At 45.3% G+C, this 18890-nt stretch overlaps 1 protein-coding gene across 6 annotated transcripts in view; it reads right to left on the bottom strand.

Annotated features, from left to right (window-relative positions):
- Nucleotides 1-437: 437 nt before the first annotated feature.
- LOC115164789 (cAMP-specific 3',5'-cyclic phosphodiesterase 4D) overlaps nucleotides 438-18890 on the bottom strand; it is a 167881-nt gene continuing 149428 nt past the window's right edge. For 3 of the 6 annotated variants that reach the window (XM_029717598.1, XM_029717599.1, XM_029717601.1), the window contains exons 6-14: nucleotides 13662-13774; nucleotides 4849-4942; nucleotides 4557-4735; nucleotides 4243-4341; nucleotides 3966-4130; nucleotides 3682-3781; nucleotides 3117-3271; nucleotides 2593-2898; nucleotides 438-2484 (exon numbers count right to left, since the gene is read on the bottom strand). In XM_029717598.1, coding sequence (XP_029573458.1) covers nucleotides 2005-2484; nucleotides 2593-2898; nucleotides 3117-3271; nucleotides 3682-3781; nucleotides 3966-4130; nucleotides 4243-4341; nucleotides 4557-4735; nucleotides 4849-4942; nucleotides 13662-13774 — 1691 coding nt within the window. In that variant the 3' untranslated portion in view covers nucleotides 438-2004. Of the gene's footprint in view, nucleotides 2485-2592; nucleotides 2899-3116; nucleotides 3272-3681; nucleotides 3782-3965; nucleotides 4131-4242; nucleotides 4342-4556; nucleotides 4736-4848; nucleotides 4943-7475; nucleotides 7862-13661; nucleotides 13841-14467; nucleotides 15190-18890 lie in introns of those variants that run through there. The other 3 variants (XM_029717604.1, XM_029717602.1, XM_029717603.1) reach the window with 3 other exon arrangements.

Raw genomic sequence — 18890 nt, 5'->3', positions numbered from 1 at the left:
TTTGCTTGAGAGGATTTTACTGCAACACTGCTCACTGCATCCAAGTTTCATGACATAGGCCTTTCAAAGAGCTGTCAATCAAGGCAAGCTCATGAATATTAGCTCCCCACCTCAGCCTGTCATTTAAAACTTCCTGGTAGTTATTTTTGTTGTTGTTGAACATTTCTATCCCACCAACATATTATGAGTGATATTTTAGTCAGTCAAAAGGCTACTTTACATGGGAATCAGAATGACTGTCTGTGACTGCTAATGTGTGAAAACATCAACCATGTAGTGCATTGGAAAATATTACTGACCTGCAGTAAGGGCTGTGGTCAATTCCATTTTAAGTAAGCACTCACAAATGCTGTTGTAATAATGACTGTCACTGTACATATTTCAGACATCTCACAAAGCTATTACTTTATCTGAGGGATTTCAAAGATTCATCTCTATGTTTATTATTATTTATTATTAATGAACTATTATTCAATAAATTGCTTCCCGAATATGAAATCGAATTGACCACCTCCCTACACCACAATTAGGAAATGGAGACATGATTGACAGGTAATAGGAAATAAGGTTACCATGTGTGTAGCACAAAAAGTGTCGCAACCCGCCAAATTACCAAAATTCTATTATAACATTGCTATAGGTATCAAACCCCCCCATAGAATTCCACAGTACGTGGTGACATCACCTCTGTACACTTGCAGCACTCCAATGCAGCAGTCCAATGCTTCTAACAAGCATTGCATTGTCCGATGACATGCGCTCATATTTACTGCAGGCAACAATAAGTAGACCTTCAAGGATTCTTTCTGGTCAGTCAGACAAAATGATTTCATTCAACGTAAAGTCAAGTATGTGTCAACATGTGTCATGTTTTTCTTCAGTGAAAACAATCCTTGAAATGATTGTTGCACGATTATGACAACCGAACATGGGGACAGTGGTATGGGAGTAATAGTGTAAATGCTTTTTGATAAACGTGCAATTCCAAATCAAGCTCTAGCACCTACCCTTTAGGCAGTCCTGCAGATCTGAGAGGATTGGATCCGCTAATATCTATCCAATCTTCTCAGATCTACTGCGTAGAGGGTAGGGGCAAGGGCTTGATTTGGAATTCTGAGAATACTCCCCAATACTCCCCCAAAACAATAACTGGTAAGTTACCCTTTTACACACAGAAAAGCAGTGGCAGATGAGGCATTTCTCATCAACAGTTTTCAAGTGCCTTCCAAATGTTTTCAAAAGTCACTTTTTTTATCTTGGTTAACAAAAGTAGAACCTACAATAGATCTCCATGTTATGTATGGTACGATACAAAAACTCTATCGAGGTTAAACCTAGCATTAGAGCTGTAAGATCTTAGCCTTTTTTAGTCAGGTTTTCAAGGAAGACTTAAACTTCAGAAAAGTGTCTTGATAAATTCCCACAATGCATTTCTCTCGATGTGCTGCAGTGCCTCTCTCCATCGTGACGTGTCCTGTTGGGATTTCATTCATCCAGACCACACAACAATGTAGCGTGTTGCTTTGCTGATAAATACAAACAACTAAGAAAAACAGACACTATAGTCACTTCTGAAGAATGGGCACTTAATAACACACAGAAACACCGCCATTGGTCAGCCAAGGCTGAAAGGAGTAGAGATATACTGTATATGAACAGCATTAAACACACTCTAAACTCTAATCATAATCCTTAATGTAACTTCAACACACTAGGACTGGGTTTTGAAGGGAAATAACACACAGACTACTCCGGTACAAACGGGAATGGAAAAGAGTTTTCCTGAGTGCAAAAAAGTTGTAGAAGTACCATTGGGTGTGTCTGAGAAGCTGACCAAGGATGAGGAGGGAGGAGTGGCCAAGGGGTGAACAGCATGCGCTTTGGAACCCTAAACATAAATATATAAAAAAAATAACAGACATTGTCCACAAAACCCCCAAAATACTCTAGAAATAATAATCTCTGGTTACTAAGAAGAAAAGTTTAGTTGCAGTCCATACACTGCTATGTATCGGCTGGTTTCTCCTCTCCCTTCTCTTCCCCTTCCTCCCCCTCCTCTTCCTCCTCCACTACACAAGGTTGTGACGAAGAGGACTCTCCCTCCACTTCCTCTTCCTCCTCCTCCCCAACCTGTTCGTCCAGTAGTATCTCTGTCGACTCTGAGTCCTGCGTACAGAGTGTTTTTGAGTCACTACAACTGTTCTCCTCTTCTTCATCCTCTTCCTCGGGTTGGCTGCCACTGTCCTTCTCCGTGTCCGATTCTCCGTCCTCCTCCAGTGTGAGTTCAAACTGGAACTTGTCCCCTCCAGGGGGACGGCTGCCGTCCTCAGGCTCGTCCAGGGTAGGTGAGGGGCTCTGGGGGATGGTGCTCTGGTACCACTCCCTGTTGTCCTCCAGAGTGTCCAGGATGTCCTGAGCGTCTGGGTGCACCAGGTCTGCCCATGTCTCCCATAGAGGGTGGACGATGTAGTCAATAAAGCCCACCTGGAGAGATGTCAGAGAGGGTTATGGTTAGTGAAAAACAATAGAAAGGATTTGTGTGTGTGTGTTTGGTGTGTGCGTGTTGGGGGGGGGGGTTGTATGAGTGGGTACCTGGCTCTTCTGGACAGAGGCGTTGTGTTTGTCACACATAGGGCTGATCTCCATGCCTCTCTCCCTCTCCCTGTCCCCCTGGGTGAAGAACTCTTCCATGATGCGGTCGGTCCACTGGCGGTACAGCTGCAGGGGTTTGGTGGGGTTACTCAGGTCTGCACAGTGCACCATGTTCTGCAAAACTTGGATCCTGTCAGAGTAGTTGTCCAGGAGTAGAACTCCAGAGCTGGTCACCTTCTTGGTCTCCACCATGGTCTTCAGGTCAGCCAGGAGGTTCATGTGCTTGGACATGTCAGTCGCTAGGACCTGGGAACCACCAGAGACACAACACAGGCTGTCACAATACTGCCAGGGACAAACCAATAGAACACATCTTCTATATTAATGGAGAGTTTGGTAACATCTGATAATATAGAAGAGGTAAACAGTAGCACTCAAGTATAACCATGGACATTTTTTAAGCTGATGTGAACACTATTTCAGAGATGTTCCTATTGGTTACTGATTACTATCCAGTCACTAACGATGTCGATGACCATCTTGCGCAGTGATTGTCGTTGTTTTTTGGTCAGGTTCTGGAAGATGTCACAGTTCTCTTCCTGAAGCAGCTTGAAGCCCACAGCCAGGTGGTGGTTCTCCAGGACTGACGAGTCATTGTACATGAGGGCCAGCTCCGAGTCTGGGGGACAAACACACATACACTGACTCAGATGTTTGACATGTTCAATGAAGAGGTGTTGTTGAGGTCCTTATAACTTTAACATAAATATTCACTTAAACAGATCTGGTGTTCTGGCTGACAGAGACTAATTCTACTGTTTCCTGACTGACGACTCCTATTGCCTTCGCTGCAGGGCATCCCCCTCTGGACTTCAGTGAGACACCACATGGCACAACGGAGGAGGAGGAGGTGTGTGTGTGTGTGTGTGTGTGTGTGTGTGGGTTGAATATCTCAGTGGGGTTGTTAGGTAACCTGTGTGCTTGATGTTGAGTGTTAATCCCAAATGCTAGGGAGAGACAGAGGGCATCCATCATGCCTCGTGTAAGTCAGTGACGTTACTGTTAAATCAGGTCTGTATTTAGACTCACTGGTGTTGATGAGGAACTGGTTGGAGACTCCAGGGTGATCCACGTCATGAATAGCACTGGCAAATATGGCAGCTAGGATCTCCAGGTCTGTGAACACAGCCTGGGAACAGCAGAGAGGACAGTACAGGGTCACACCAGCCATTCAACCAAATAACAGCAATCAGAAATCTGTCAGTTATAATCCCGACAAATTAAAGCTGAAGTATATTTTTGTGGGTCTAGGTTTTATACAAATACAAATGCAGTGTTATTGATGGATTGACTGATTGATTGAGGGGTCCAACCTCTAGAGCGGGGGTGGATAGCAGCACGTGAGTGGACTGGGTGACATCAGCAGCATGGATGTTGTTGTGGTAGGCCACGTCGCCATGGTAATGGTCTTCTAAGGTCATCAGGTAGGTTATAAAGGTGTCGAGTGGAATTTTAAACGTTTTTAACAAGTCTCTCTCCTATAAGAAAAACAAAACAAAAACATCATGTTGTATTGTAGTAGACTGTGGATAGAAGTCATGTTAGTACAATCAACAAAAATAAAGCAGATCAAATTGAACTTATCTATACCTGGAATATTGTGTGCATCATGACGGTCAGGGGCCTGTTCCCAGAGAACTGAGTGACTTTGAAAACGTTAAGGCCCCATTTATTTACATCCTCCAGCTCCTGCAAAGGGAAAACAACCATTCTTACACTGATATAGTCGTTTTAGAGCCTAGCCTCACTCTCTTGGTCTTCTCCTCTTTCTCTATCCCTCCTCTCTAGATCTTTCCCTACAACTCTCTCCCCTATATCACCCTCTATCCCTCTTTCTCCCTCACCCTCTCTCTTCATGTCTCCTCGTCCTCCCTTTCCTAACCCTCTCTCCCACTGCTGCCCACCTTAGCCAGTTCGTCCTCTGTCTCGCTCTTGACTCCGAAGCGGGGTATGTTAGAGTTGGTGAGGCTGGAGCTGTGCTGCAGTTTCTTCACCCCACTGATCTCAGACATGGGCCTATTCTTCTTGTCTTCCTTCTCCTTCTGCGTCTGGGGAGTTGGCATCTCCACCTCGTGCTGCTTGTCTGTGTCAAACACATAGAATAAGAGACAGTGAGTGAGACGTCCAACAGCTCTGGCCTCTCTACAGTGTCCAGAATGAGCAGGGAGGAGCCCAGTGGTCACTGTGGTCACTCACCCAGGAAGGTGCTGGAGATGAACTCTGACACCTGGTTCCCTGAGCGACTCATCTCAGACAGGTGGCTGAGCTCCCTGTTCAACATTCTCTTGAACTGGAACACAACACACACACACACACACACACACACACACACAGACAGACAGACAGACAGACAGACAGACAGACACACACAGACATACGGACACAGAGAGAAGGGGTTACAGTGTGTAGTATACCAGGAAAAAAAATATGGAGTTACATTCTGCACTGGATGTGTCAATCATGATTTTGTATGATTTAAGTTAAGTTGGTGGAATCCTGGAGCACAAATTGGAGGATTCTGTATGGCCATATCTGCCATTGAGGGTCAAAGTCATATGTTATATATTTGTCTTATTATTATTTTACACCCCGATCTTGTCTCATCACTGCAACTCCCCAACAGGCTCAGGAGAGCCGAAGGTGGAGTCATAAGTCCTTTGAAAAATGACCCGCCACCTTAACCCAGAAGCACCAATGTGTCGGAGGAATTGAGCCTGCAGGCACCCGGTCCGCCACAAGGAGTCACTAGAGTGTGATGAGCCAAGTAAAGCCCCACCGGCCAAACCCTTTCCTAACCCAGAAGACACTGGGCCAATTGTGTGCCGTCCTATGGGACTCCCGGCCACGGCCCGGTTGTGGCACAGTCTGGGAATGAACCCGGGTCTGTAGTAACGCCTCTAGCCCTGCGATGCAGTGCCTTAGACCACTGCGCCACTCGGGAGGCCCCTGGCTAAAGTAATTTCTAAAGGTAGGAGAGTCTTTTAGAAGGGAAGCAGCAGACACTGTGATACACCACACTTTAATCAGTACTATTACAGCATGCTCCACACACACACACACACACACACACACACACACACACACACACACACACACACACACACACACACACACACACACACACACACACACACACACACACACACACACAGTTGAGAGGTTGGAGGGAGTACAGATCAGGTGAGATACCCGCTGCACCCCTCTGCTAGCAACAGTTCTGATGTAATCAGTAACCCAATTCTCCGTCACCCACTTTCATTCTCCCTATCCTTTGCTCCCACTCTCCCTCAGTCTCACCCTCTGGAATGGCAGACCCAAATTTAGCTTTGGCCTTCGATTTGGAGGGCATTCAGAGGAATGGGTAGCTGAACTCTTAAACAACAGTGATTGCGAAACCAGGCTGAAGGCTTCAGCGAGCGCTGCGAAGCAGTTCCGTAAAATGATACATTTTATCGCACCTTCCCGCAGCGCTCTCTCACCACAGCTACATCAGCGGTCCCAACCCACACATTTATTTGGTTAAACACACAAAAGGCTATATGAAGGCTGTATCTAGTTATATGTATCTAGTTTCACACAGATTTGGCTATAATTTGTAAATTAGATTTAGCTACAATATCCCAAAGACATCGCAAGTAGATAAAGCCCAAGAACCTATAGTGATATTTCTAAGAGCGTCTACTATTACAATATGATACTACAATATTATTTTGGGACAATATTTTATCGATATTTGTCTCCAAGTATCGATTAATAAAATCTATTTTTTTGGCTACTGTAGGTAGCGTTAGCTAGCGCTAGTCGGCTGTACCTGCACCAAAACTCCAGTATTTTTCATCCTATAGCTGGTTCTCCATATTATTTTGAAATAGTGAGCCAACATGTTTTTAGCACCATTTTTTCCCTGACTGATCAGAACTTGTTTTCTCATGCTCTCTATTGTCTGTCTGCAGCAGGTATTGTCAGCAATTTGTTTAGAACGTCAAAATCATAGTAAAATCGCAGTATTGAATAGTAACACAAAATGAGAATCATGAGAATATCGTATCGTGAGGTCCCTGGCAATTTTCCAGCCCTAGCGTCTACTGTCCTCAACTGTAGTGCTGACAACATTTACACTTCATTCTAAACCTGGCAATTGTTGACCCCACGTTAGCCTGGCCAAACTAAGGGATTTGAACTCAACACTTTCAAGTGACCTTATCCAATGATCAAACAGACATACACTGTGTATATATGAGTGTGGAACAAAGTGCTGAACATCTCTGTATCGCTGGACATGTTGGTGAAGCTTGAATCTTCCCTTCCTTACAATAGAGTCGCTGCAATTATTTTGGTACCCAAAGCAAAATAATCTTTGTTCTAGAAAGTGACTGCCGTTGATACAGCCCTTTGATATTCACCAATGCACTCGATGCCACCCTTTAACACACAGCATATCCCTTTTCCTGCACTTCATACCAAAACTGGTCCCTGTATGCTATAAGCTATCATGTGAACATACTCTTCCATAGAGGCATCTGTAGCCGGGAGTGAGAGCAACACCCTTATCACACCAACTGGGGGGAGCTGCAGACAACACACCCAGCCATACTACCATTTATTTATAATGCCAGAAGTACAGATGGATTATGTCACACAACACCTTTGTCTCTCTATTTACAGTTCAAATAAACAAAGTTCAAGTGGATGTCAGGAACAAGCCTACTTTTCCTTTGTCTGGTAATGACATCATTCTCACCTCATCAGAGGAATGATGGTTGCTTTTTCAGAAAACAATATATTAATAGTATTAGAATAATAAAATCCACCTCACATCTTACCTTTATATATCCCCAGGACACAGAGAGCAGGTAGTTGGCCTCAGGCATTTTGAAAAAACAAAATATGTGGTCCAAATATAAAGAGAACAGGCAGACTAGAGCCAGCTACAGCACAGAAAAACAGGCTAGAGAGACCACCAGCAAAAGCAGCTCAATACAGCGAGAGCACAGAGTCCATGAATAAGAGGAGTTTTGAGGTGTACAGCAGGTCCATCCGCTGAACACAGTCTGTCATATCTGTTCCGTTCCTCCCCATTGGGAAAGCTATAGTCCAGGATCCTGACTGGAGCACTGCACTCTGGGGAAGCTGGGGACAGAGTGTGGGTGCCTGGGGCTCTGATGAGAGCATCTTCACACACACACACACACACACACACACACACACACACACACACACACACACACACACACACACACACACACACACACACACACACACACACACACACACACACACACACACACACACACACACACACTGCTGGGGTGTGTGAATAATAGATGGAGTGAGAGGAGGATGCTTGGATGCTGCCGGTGCTTGTGGAGAGAGAAGGTCTGTCAATGGTTTGTAAATAAGGCTGCTTCTGCCTGTCTATCACACACACTGAAGCACACGGCTGCTGCCCTCATCCACACACACAGCCTATCAGGGAGAGGATAGGGAAAACAGTGAGCTCATCACCATAGCTAATTGGCTGGACAGGAGCAGAGTGAGCTCATCCCTCTGTGTGATTGGCTGAGGTCGAGGTTGGAAGTTAGTCCTCTGAGGAGTTTTTCCCCCATATTTAAAAAAAAATTGTGCAGTACAGCGGGATGGGGACATACTGTTTGCTTGTGCTGTGTGTTGTCATCTAGCTGAAGTAATCTGTGAGACACTTGCTGGAAGCGGAGATTGTCTCATCTTGGTCATGCAATATTCACACTGAAAATAATTCAGGCAAATATCCTGGGAGAAAACCACACGTTTAAATCCCATTAAACTTTCACAAGTCATGAGCATCACTGGACTGTCTGGGACAGTTAGTACAGCATTGAGAATACTGTATGTCACTTCACTAAGGGTCATACATGAAGCTGGATTCCATTTGTTTGACTATGAGACCATGGCTTTGTCCTTTGGTCAAAAGAAGTGCACTGTATAGGGAATATGGTCCCATTTGGGACACAGCACATGCTCCAGAGTTGTATGGCGAGCAATAACCTGGCTGTGCTTTCTCTGAACTGGGGATGGGTACAGCACCACTGTATGTGTACTTCTGAAGCAGTTTGGATGGAGTATGGATGGACGGTAGTCAGAACACATTCAAATCCTTAACAGAGGAAAAGAGAGCAGGCTAGAGTTTTGCTTAAATTAACATGCCACCTCAAAGTATTTAGAATGGCAAACTAGACTGGTGGGCATACTTAGACTTATACACTATTAGTTTCCTACCTAAAACAATGAAGTAAAGCCTTGGGACAACCAAAATACCCTCAGTAGATGGTAGACAGACAGAGCCACAATAGTGTGAGGGTACTGTCGTGTCTCAGATTACTTTACACCTTGCGTCCCCAAAGGTGCCCAGAATGGATTGTGGGTAGTTTACAGCTGCTGGAACAGATGAGACTGCTGGTCACCCGTTGAGAGAGATATAGCGCCTCTGCCTGGGTCCGAGAGACTAGGAACAGGCCGTCACAGGCCCACAAAACACCCACGCACGTACAAATGCGCGCACACACACACACACACACACACACACACACACACACACACACACACACACACACACACACACACACACACACACACACACACACACACACACACACACACACACACACACACACACACACACACACACACGGTCAGCTAGCTAGCCGGTATGCTATTGATAGCTCAGCGAAGAGGTGTGAACATACACCTTTGGGTAGAAATCACACCATGTTTAGCTGAGACTTGTATGTAATTTGAAGCGGGACCCAAAATAGGAATTCCCTATGGAATATAGACCCAATCAAATGGATCTCATATCTAGAGGTATTGTTTGCTTTCTCACTTTATTTTGGTGGAAGATTTTTGTGTGTATGTAAAAGCTAACAACATGTACAACAAACTCACACACAGTTTACACATGATTCCACATAATGACATATGTCCATTATTAATACAACATGCCCTTTGCTATTAATAACCAATATGTCTTTCTACAATTTCAGGGTAGATTGTTAAGCTTTGAGTTGTATCTGTTTTAACCTTGTAACAACTCTGAATGAATGCCTAAACTGTTAAGCTTTGAGTTGTATCTGTTTTAACCTTGTAACAACTCTGAATGAATGCCTAAACTGTTAAGCTTTGAGTTGTATCTGTTTTAACCTTGTAACAACTCTGAATGAATGCCTAAACTGTTAAGCTTTGAGTTGTATCTGTTTTAACCTTGTAACAACTCTGAATGAATGCCTAAACTGTTAAGCTTTGAGTTGTATCTGTTTTAACCTTGTAACAACTCAGAATGAATGCCTAAACTGTTAAGCTTTGAGTTGTATCTGTTTTAACCTTGTAACAACTCTGAATGAATGCCTAAACTGTTAAGCTTTGAGTTGTATCTGTTTTAACCTTGTAACAAATTAGAATGAATGCCTAAACTGTTAAGCTTTGAGTTGTATCTGTTTTAACCTTGTAACAACTAGTTCAACTACATGTAGTTCACTACTCCCCAACACTGCCAGTGAATGAAACATAGAATTAGGAATTAGAATACTAGAATGGCCTTTAACATTATTTTAATGGGACAAATGTCAGCCATTTTGGTCAGGGAGTTGGTCAACCATGGTTTGCCAGTGCTGTGATAAAATATTGTGTAAAATAATGAATTTGAAGAAATGATCAACAATGTACACTACCATTCAAAAGTTTGGGGTCACTTAGAAATGTCCTTGTTTTTTAAAGAAAAACACATTCTTTGTCCATTAAAATAACATCAAATTGATCAAAAATACAGTGTAGACATTGTTAATGTTGTAAATGACTATTGTAGCTGGAAACGGCAGATTTCTTATTGAATATCTACATAGGCGTACATAAGCCCATTATCAGCAACCATCACTCCTGTGTTCCAATAAAATTATAAATAAAATTATAAACTTGGATTAGCTAACACAACGTGCCATTGGAACACAGGAGTGATGGTTGCTGATAATGGGCCTCTGTACGCCTATGTAGATATTCCATAAAAAATCAAAATCAATCATAAAATTTCCAGCAACAAAAGTCATTTACAACATTAACAATGTCTACACTGTATTTTTGATAAATTTAATGTTATTTTAAAACAAGGACATTTCTAAGTGACCCCAAACTTTTGAATGGTGCTTTATGTTCGTTAGCTAGCTAGCCAGTTTTAAAGGAATATTTCTATACATTTTTCTAATTATCTGCCAATATGCCAACATTCCATTCAAACAATGCAGTTGATCCACAGCCATACACTGGCTCAGATCAGTAGATGATAGGACTTAGACAAGTTATAAATGCAACAAGTGCTGATATTGTATCATATAATAGCACTCACAGCTTTCCAAGGATAGAGCAATTTTAACATTTATGGTCAGTTTACATATATTTTAGAGGCTATTTATACAGAAAATTTGTATAAAACCTGTATGAACTGTATTTCTAATTATATGACAAGATTTTAGGTTGACAATAATTCTGTTAAACAATTTCTTATATATTACATGCCTTACTTTTATTTTCCTGCATAAGTAAAATCTGGATTATGCTTCTACTGCCATTCATTCCAATTAGAATAGTTTGGATTTCCCCCTGACCAATATGTCTACCATTTTGATCCCATTTTAGAACTTTGAGCGTTTATGACATAGCCCCTCTAGTAATTTCATTAATAGGTTGCACATCCACCACGTGGTGAACCTTCTCAAGCCGCCCTCTACCGGCTGTGCAATAGTGGTGCCATAAAGTTGTGAAAAGCCCATTCATTCTGGACGGAGGCTAACAACTGTTGTTCTAAATTATACTATGGTCCCGGAAATACGCTGACATTGCTAAACTGGTCAAATATTTAGTAGGACACAACTTTGCCTGCATTATCATGTCGTCAAATTTACTTTAGACAGCTGGCAATGTTGTCTTTAGCTAGGAAAGTTAGTCAAAAATAGCTAGAAATGCTAACGTTAGCTATCTAAAATCCGGTGTCCTCCGCTCAATCTTAGCTAACTAGCGAAGTTTATACTGCGTCTAATGTCAATCTGCCAAAATCAAAATGATACAAGGTTCTCCTACTAATTATTTTTCTCCTATTGAACGGCACTGTATTTCCAAGCCGTTGTAATACACTTTTGATTAAATCGTCATCGGTGCTCATTGACGATGCATCGAGTAGAATGCTCAGTTGGGCATCAGTCCAAAACAAACATTCTCTATGGAATGACATCACTCCTGTGTAATAATAACTGTGATGTCACCATTACATACAGTACATGCAATTCCACCAGCTAGCTCTTATGAACCCCCAGCCTATACTCTAAGTTCTACTTAAGTCCTTTATAATGCACACGATGCAACCTGCTAACCCTCTATAGCCACACTGAGTGTACAAAACATTAGGAACATCTTCCTAATACTGAGCAGCATCCCTTTTTGTCCTCAGAACAGCTTCAATTCGTCAGGACCTGGACTCTACAAGGTGTCAAAAGCATTTCACATGGATGCTTGTTGACTCCAATGCTTCCCACAGTGTCAAGTTGGCTGGATGTCCATTGGGTGGTGGACCATTCTTGATACACACCACAGGAAACTGTTGAGCGTGAAAAACTCAGCAGCGTTGATGTTCTTGACACATTTAAACCAGTGCACCTGGCACCTACTACCATACCCTGTTCAAAGGCACTTAAATCTTTTGTCTTGCCCATTCACCCTCTGAATGGCACACACACAATCCATGTCTCAATTGTCTCAAGGCTTAAAAATCCTTCTTTAACCTGTCTCCTCCCCTTCATATGCACTGATTGCAGTGGATTTAACAGGTGACATCAATAAGGGATCATAGCTTTCACCTGAATTCACCTGGTCAGTCTATGCCATGGAAAGATTGTTCTTAATGTTTTGTACACTCAGTGTATCACCGGAGGGTGGGGGCACCTTAATTGGGGAAGATGGGCTCATAGTAATGACTGGAACAGAATTCATGGAATGGTATCGAAACACATCAAACACCTGGTTTCCATGTGTTTGATACCATTATATTCACTCCATTCCAGCCATTATTATTAGCCTTCCTGTGCAGTGTATAGCACAATATTCGAATAGAACAAAATAACACAAATATATATGAATGCTACCGTTCTGTATTTACGGAATGAAATACTTAAATTTGATGTTATAGTCATGAAATGCCATGTTGTAGGTTGATGGTTGTGTGTGTGTATTGGAGCACCATTACTGTGTGCTGGAGTGAGACGGCAAGCCAACCAGGCCTGTGTGTGTTGCTATGGAAACCAGGGATAGCTGTGTGTGCGACTATGCTATAGAGTGACAATGCTACAGAGTAGAGCCTATGCTTCTGTCTGTCTGTCTGTCTGTCTGTCTGTCTGTCTGTCTGTCTGTCTGTCTGTCTGTCTGTCTGTCTGTCTGTCTGTCTGTCTGTCTGTCTGTCTGTCTGTCTGTCTGTCTGTCTGTGGCTGTACTGCCATCTGGTAGTGTTACAGCTACATGATCTGTGTCTGACTGTGTCCCATCCATTTGTCTGTCTGCCTGTATCTCATGCCAGGCCCATCCCCCTATTGTGACATCACAGGGTGTGACATCGGCAGACAGGCAGGCAGTCTCTCAGCAGAGCCCAGAGCTGATCAGCATGCAGCACATCAAGGCCTTGCTGGAGAGAGCTGAGCTGAGCATGCTCCCTGCACACCTCCCTCCATGCATGACAATGCTAGATACAGCTACAGATACTGATACAAAAGAGATGTATGCATTAATACGAATATTAGTACAAATACAACTGTTGTAGAAGAGGCACGAAGAGGCCAGAGAGAGAAAATAGTTTTTGTTGTTGTTGTTCCAGCCATGTGGGAAGCCAACAATCTCAATTGCAAATGACAATTGGTCATCCATGTACTCACCTGTTTTAAACAAAAACTAAATAAAATAAAACTTAATATGACACATAAGTGAAAGGTTTTTGTCGTTACCTTGTTGGAGGCCATCTCCCCAACTGAGTGTCTGGTCTGCAGGGTCTCCAGCTGGTCCAGGCACCAGTCCAGCTCCTCCAACGTCTCGGTGGCCAGTTTCTGGTAGGCCTCCTCTGGGGGGACGAGACAGGGGGGCAGGGGGTCAGTACAGGGGCGCTTCAGGGGCCTAGCGCAGACTGCTGGCCCGGGGTCTGCCTCCCCACACACAGCGATGCTGAGATGCCCCGAGTGGACGCATGGGTGACTCTTCATACTGGTGCAGAGGGGCCAGTAGGAGAATGAGAGGGGCCAAGTCACAAGTCTGATTTCCACCCCAAGACAGACACCCTGATAGGGAGAGACCAGAGGGGCCTAGAGTCCTGAATCCTATCCCAGACCAACACCCTGAACCAGGTTGTTCAAAGCCCCCCCCCCCGCCCAAAAGTCCTACTGTCCAAACCTTTGGAGGAATGACAGGGGCATATAGTCCTGGAACCATGAGAGACGGGCAACGAACATGGTCAACCAGAGCAGCGTGTAGCACATGGGGATGTGTAAAACATACTCCTCAGCCTGAAGTGTCCCCACTTGCACCAGCGAATAGCTAGCTTTTCATGTGGCGCTGACTGGTAAGACGCTTCAGGAGGGCGGTCACGTGCGCAAGCAAGGCACAGGTCCTGAGTTCACACCAGATATGGCCTGAATCAGGAGGAAGGTGGTACTCGCTAAGCAAGCAGCGTGACGTCCTTTACATGAGCATCCAGCATTACAGAGCAGGAAGGCTGTTGAGTGTGCCTCAGTTAAAATCACAGCAGAGTCAGGGAATATGGAGGGTGGCCTTTAGGTTCAGATCTGATACATAAAACAATAAAACAGAGACATACACACGCATACATACACACAAATGCAAAACAACACAGACTCCCAGTCTCTCAATGATGTGTGTGTCTGAGGTTCAGTATACAGTCCATAGAAGATATATAATTCCAGTCATGGAGCAGGATGAAGAGCAGTTTAATTAGCAGGCCCATGTCTGCCCAGAGGAGGGATGGAGGGATGAGGGAGGGATGGAGGAGGAGGGGCAGTAGGTCCAGACGCTGTCCAAACCACAATCTCACACCCAGCAGGTTTTCATCTCCAGGCAGGAACAATGGGGAGCACACTGTAGCATGTTGGTTGGCTGCCTGGCCGGCTTGCTGGGGGGTGCGCGCTTACCGCACACACCACACACACACACGCGTCAGATGGAGAGCTAACCATAACACATCACTCTGCCTTCTCAGCCTCCCTGGAGCATGAAAGCTACACGTCAACGCTATCCAGAGACAAAAGTGCTTATAATCCAATGAGTGTGTGTTGTGTGTCTGGGCTCCGTCCTATCGATGCTGTGTGTGTAGCCTCCCTGGTATCCAGACGGCAGATCGATGCTCTTCCTCAGAGCTTGTACCTAAAGCCTGAGAGGACTGCACTGTGGATAGGGGAGGGCCGCACTGAAAGCCTGGCCTGGAGCATGGGGCAGTGGACCTGGAGCTCAATGTGTGTATCCATTCTACAGAGAGGGAGAGGGGGTGAGGGAGGGGTGATGTACAGATAAGGAGAGAGACAGAGAAAGAGGGATGAAGAAAAAGAGATGTACCATGCAGTATGTGCCTGAGCTTTTTCAAAAGGAACAGTCTCTAAAAAATACGGGTGAAGACAGTTTCAAACAATGTCATGGTTGAGGTGTCAGAAGTCTATTCTAACCCCTTTCAAACCTGAAATAACAGAATCAAATCTTTTTTATTCCTATTGTAGTCCATATTCCCTATTCCCACTGCAAATTTATGCAAGTCATACATGAATAAAATGTGTCACCTCAAAAGCCAATTAATATTGTCTAAATTAGGATTGGGGATGACTTAAGGCAATTGGATATGGTTAGGGTTGCCAAGGAAGGATATATTACTGGAGACTGTCTAAGTGTCCTAGTAAACTACCAGATTTGATGTAATTTATCAAAATTCACCTAGCGGCCCTTTTGGGTATTGCAGATTATCACGTGTCTGTAATTATCTCTGGCCCCCTCTCTGGCCTTATCATATGTCAAATATATGAAATAATTAACTAAGATGACAAAAAAAACTTAATGACAAAGCTGTAAAACATTTTCCTAAATATAAACCATCAATTTAGTGAATAACATTGGCGTTTAATAACGGTTTCGTCATGAAATATCCCTAAAAAAAATTTTACACGCTTGTTTTTTTACTATTGTCATAAACGTTTTTGTAGGGAGCGGAACAAAATGCAGCAGGTATAGTGAACATCTTTTTATTAGAAGGAAAAACCAAAAATACACTTACACAAAACAAACAACGAAAAACAGTCCTGTAAGGTGCTCAGACTATACACGGAAACAACCACCCACAAACACAAGAGAAAACTAACCCACTTAAATATGGCCTCCAATTAGAAACAACGACAACCAGCTGCCTCTAATTGGAGGTCGTTCCAAAACCCCAACATAGAAATTCGCCGGAAGCACTGGACGGGGCACTGTCGCCGGAAGTTCTGGACGGGGCACTGTCGCCGGAAGCTCTGGAAGGGGCACTGCCGCCGGAAGCTCTGGATGGGGCACTGTCACCGGGGAACTGTTGCCGGAAGCTCTGGACCAAACTACAATAACAAATAACCCCTTTTACTGATCAGGACGTGTGTCACGTCCTGACCAGTAAAGAGGTTATTTGTTATTGTAGTTTGGTCAGGACGTGGCAGGGGGTGTTTGTTTAATGTTTTCTTCTCATTAAATAAAGAAGATGAGCAGACATATTCCCGCTGCGCCTTGGTCCCATCTTTACAACGAGCGTGACAGAACTACCCACCACCAACGGACCAAGCAGCGGGCCCAGGAGGAGCAAGGATCCTGGGCCAGGGAGAGAAAGGAGTGGAGGACGTCCTGGACATGGGAGGAGGTAATGGCAGGGGACAAGACCCTGGCATGGAAACAGGTGGAGACAGCGAGGGAGGAACGGCGACAGTATGAAGAGAGTGCCCAACGACGGAAGCACGAGAGGCAACCCCAATTCATTTTTTGGGGGGGCACACGGGGAGTGTGGCTAGGTCAGGCAATAGACCTGAGCCAACTCCCCGTGCTTATTATGGGGAGCAGCGGATCAGAAGAGCGCCGGTCTATGCGGAAGTGCGCACGATCTCGCCCATGCGCACGCACAGTCCAGTGCGAGCGATTCCAGCCCCTCGCAAGTGCCATGCTAGAGTGGGCATCCAGCCAGGTAGGAGCATGCCTGTGCAGTACATCTGGCCACCAGTGCGTCTCCTAGGCCCAGGCTACCCTGCGCCTGCTCTACGCACGGCAGCCATCAGGCCTCTGCACAGCCCAGTTCGCCCTGTGCCAGCACTCCGCCCGTGCAGGGCTACTGTTACCACCCAGCCAGGATGGGTTGTGCAGATCTCCAGTGCTTGTTCATGGCCCGGTGTATCCAGTTCCTGCTCCTCGCACTAGCTCTGAGGTGCGTGTCTCTAGTCTGGCAGCCTCCAAAGCCAGCACCACGCACCAGTCCTCCAGTGCGTCAGCCCAGTCCAGTACGTCCTGTTCCTGCTCCTCGCACTAGCCTTGAGGTGCGTGTCTCCAGTCTGGTACCTCCAGTACCAGCCCCACGCACTAGGCCTCCAGTGCGTCAGCCCAGTCCAGTTCGTCCTGCTCCTGCTCCTCGCACTGGCCTTGAGGTGCGTGTTACCAGTCTGGTGCCTCCAAAGCCAGCCCCATGCACTAGGCCTGTAGTGCGCCTGTCCAGTCCAGAGCTTCCGGAGACAGTTCCCCGTCCAGAGCTTCCGGCAACAGTTCCCCGTCCAGAGCTTCCGGCAACAGTTCCCCGTCCAGAGCTTCCGGCGACAGTTCCCCGTCCAGAGCTTCCGGCGAAAGTTCCCCGTCTAGAGCTTGCGGCGACAGTTCCCCGTCCAGTGCTTCCGGCGACGTCCTACAGTCCGGAGCCTGCAAAGATGGCCCACAGTCCGGAACCGACAGAGACGGCCCACAGTCTGGAGCCTGCAGAGACGGCCTGCAGAGACGGCCCACAGTCCGGAGCCAGCAGAGACGGCCCACAGTCCGGAGCCTGCAGAGACGGCCCACAGTCCGGAGCCTGCAGAGACGGCCCACAGTCTGGAGCCTGCAGAGACGGCCCTTCAGTCTGGAGCTCCCTGAGTCGCCCTTCAGTCCGGAGCTCCCAGAGTCGCCCTCCAGTCCGAGGTCTCCAGCGACGCGCATCAGCCCTTGGTCTCCAGTGACGCGCATCAGCCCGAGGTCTCCAGCGACGCGCATCAGCCCGAGGTCTCCAGCGACACGCATCAGCCCGAGGTCTCCAGCGACGCGCCTTAGCCCTGAGCCTTCAGCGGGGATGGACAGGTTAGGTTGGGGACTAAGGCCAGAGCCTGAGCCACCTCCATAGTAGGAGGATTTGGGAAGGGGGGGTGTAGCACAAGAACCGTCGGTGAGGGTGGCCACCCTCCCTTCCCTCCCTTTAGTTTGGGATTATTTTTGTTTTGGGGTTTAGTTTTGTATTTTTGTGTTTTTTTTGTTTGAGGTGCATCTTTGGGGGGGGGGGGGGGGGTACTGTCACGTCCTGACCAGTAAAGAGGTTATTTGTTATTGTAGTTTGGTCAGGACGTGGCAGGGGTTTGTTTAATGTGTTTCGGGGTTTGTTGGGCAATGTTCTATGTTAGTCTATTTCTATGTCTGTGTCTAGTTTATCTATTTCTATGCTTAGTTTATTGGTTTGACCTTCAATTGGAGGCAACTGTTTCTCGTTGCCTCTAATTGAAGGTCCTATTTAGTAGGGGTGTTTTTTCATGGGTTTTTGTGGGTAGTTGTTCCTTGTGTAGTTGTGTTCCTTACAGGACTGTTTCTCGTCGTTGTTTTTTTGTATTAAGTGTTTTGTTTCGTTTTCTTCTCATTAAATAAAGAAGATGAGCAGACATATTCCCGCTGCGCCTTGGTCCCATCTTTATGACGAGCGTGACAACGTGACAACTATGTCAATATGTATTTGCTGTCAATGTTTTGACGTCAAACTGGTGGCAGTTGTGAAAAAAGTAAATAGTTGGACGAGTTGCAGAGGAAATTGAAAACAATGCCATTGTTGATTACATGCTTTTTTCATTAATTTGGCTATTTTCTCTTGAACCATATGGTCTATCCATTAGAAACTCATAGACAAAATGGACACAGATATAAAGAATGAATACTACATATGAATG

This window comes from Salmo trutta, chromosome 27, assembly GCF_901001165.1.
Source record: "Salmo trutta chromosome 27, fSalTru1.1, whole genome shotgun sequence".
NCBI lineage: Eukaryota > Metazoa > Chordata > Actinopteri > Salmoniformes > Salmonidae > Salmo > Salmo trutta.
The sequence above is the reverse complement of the archived record's forward strand: the minus strand, read 5'-3'. Positions and strand labels throughout refer to the sequence as shown.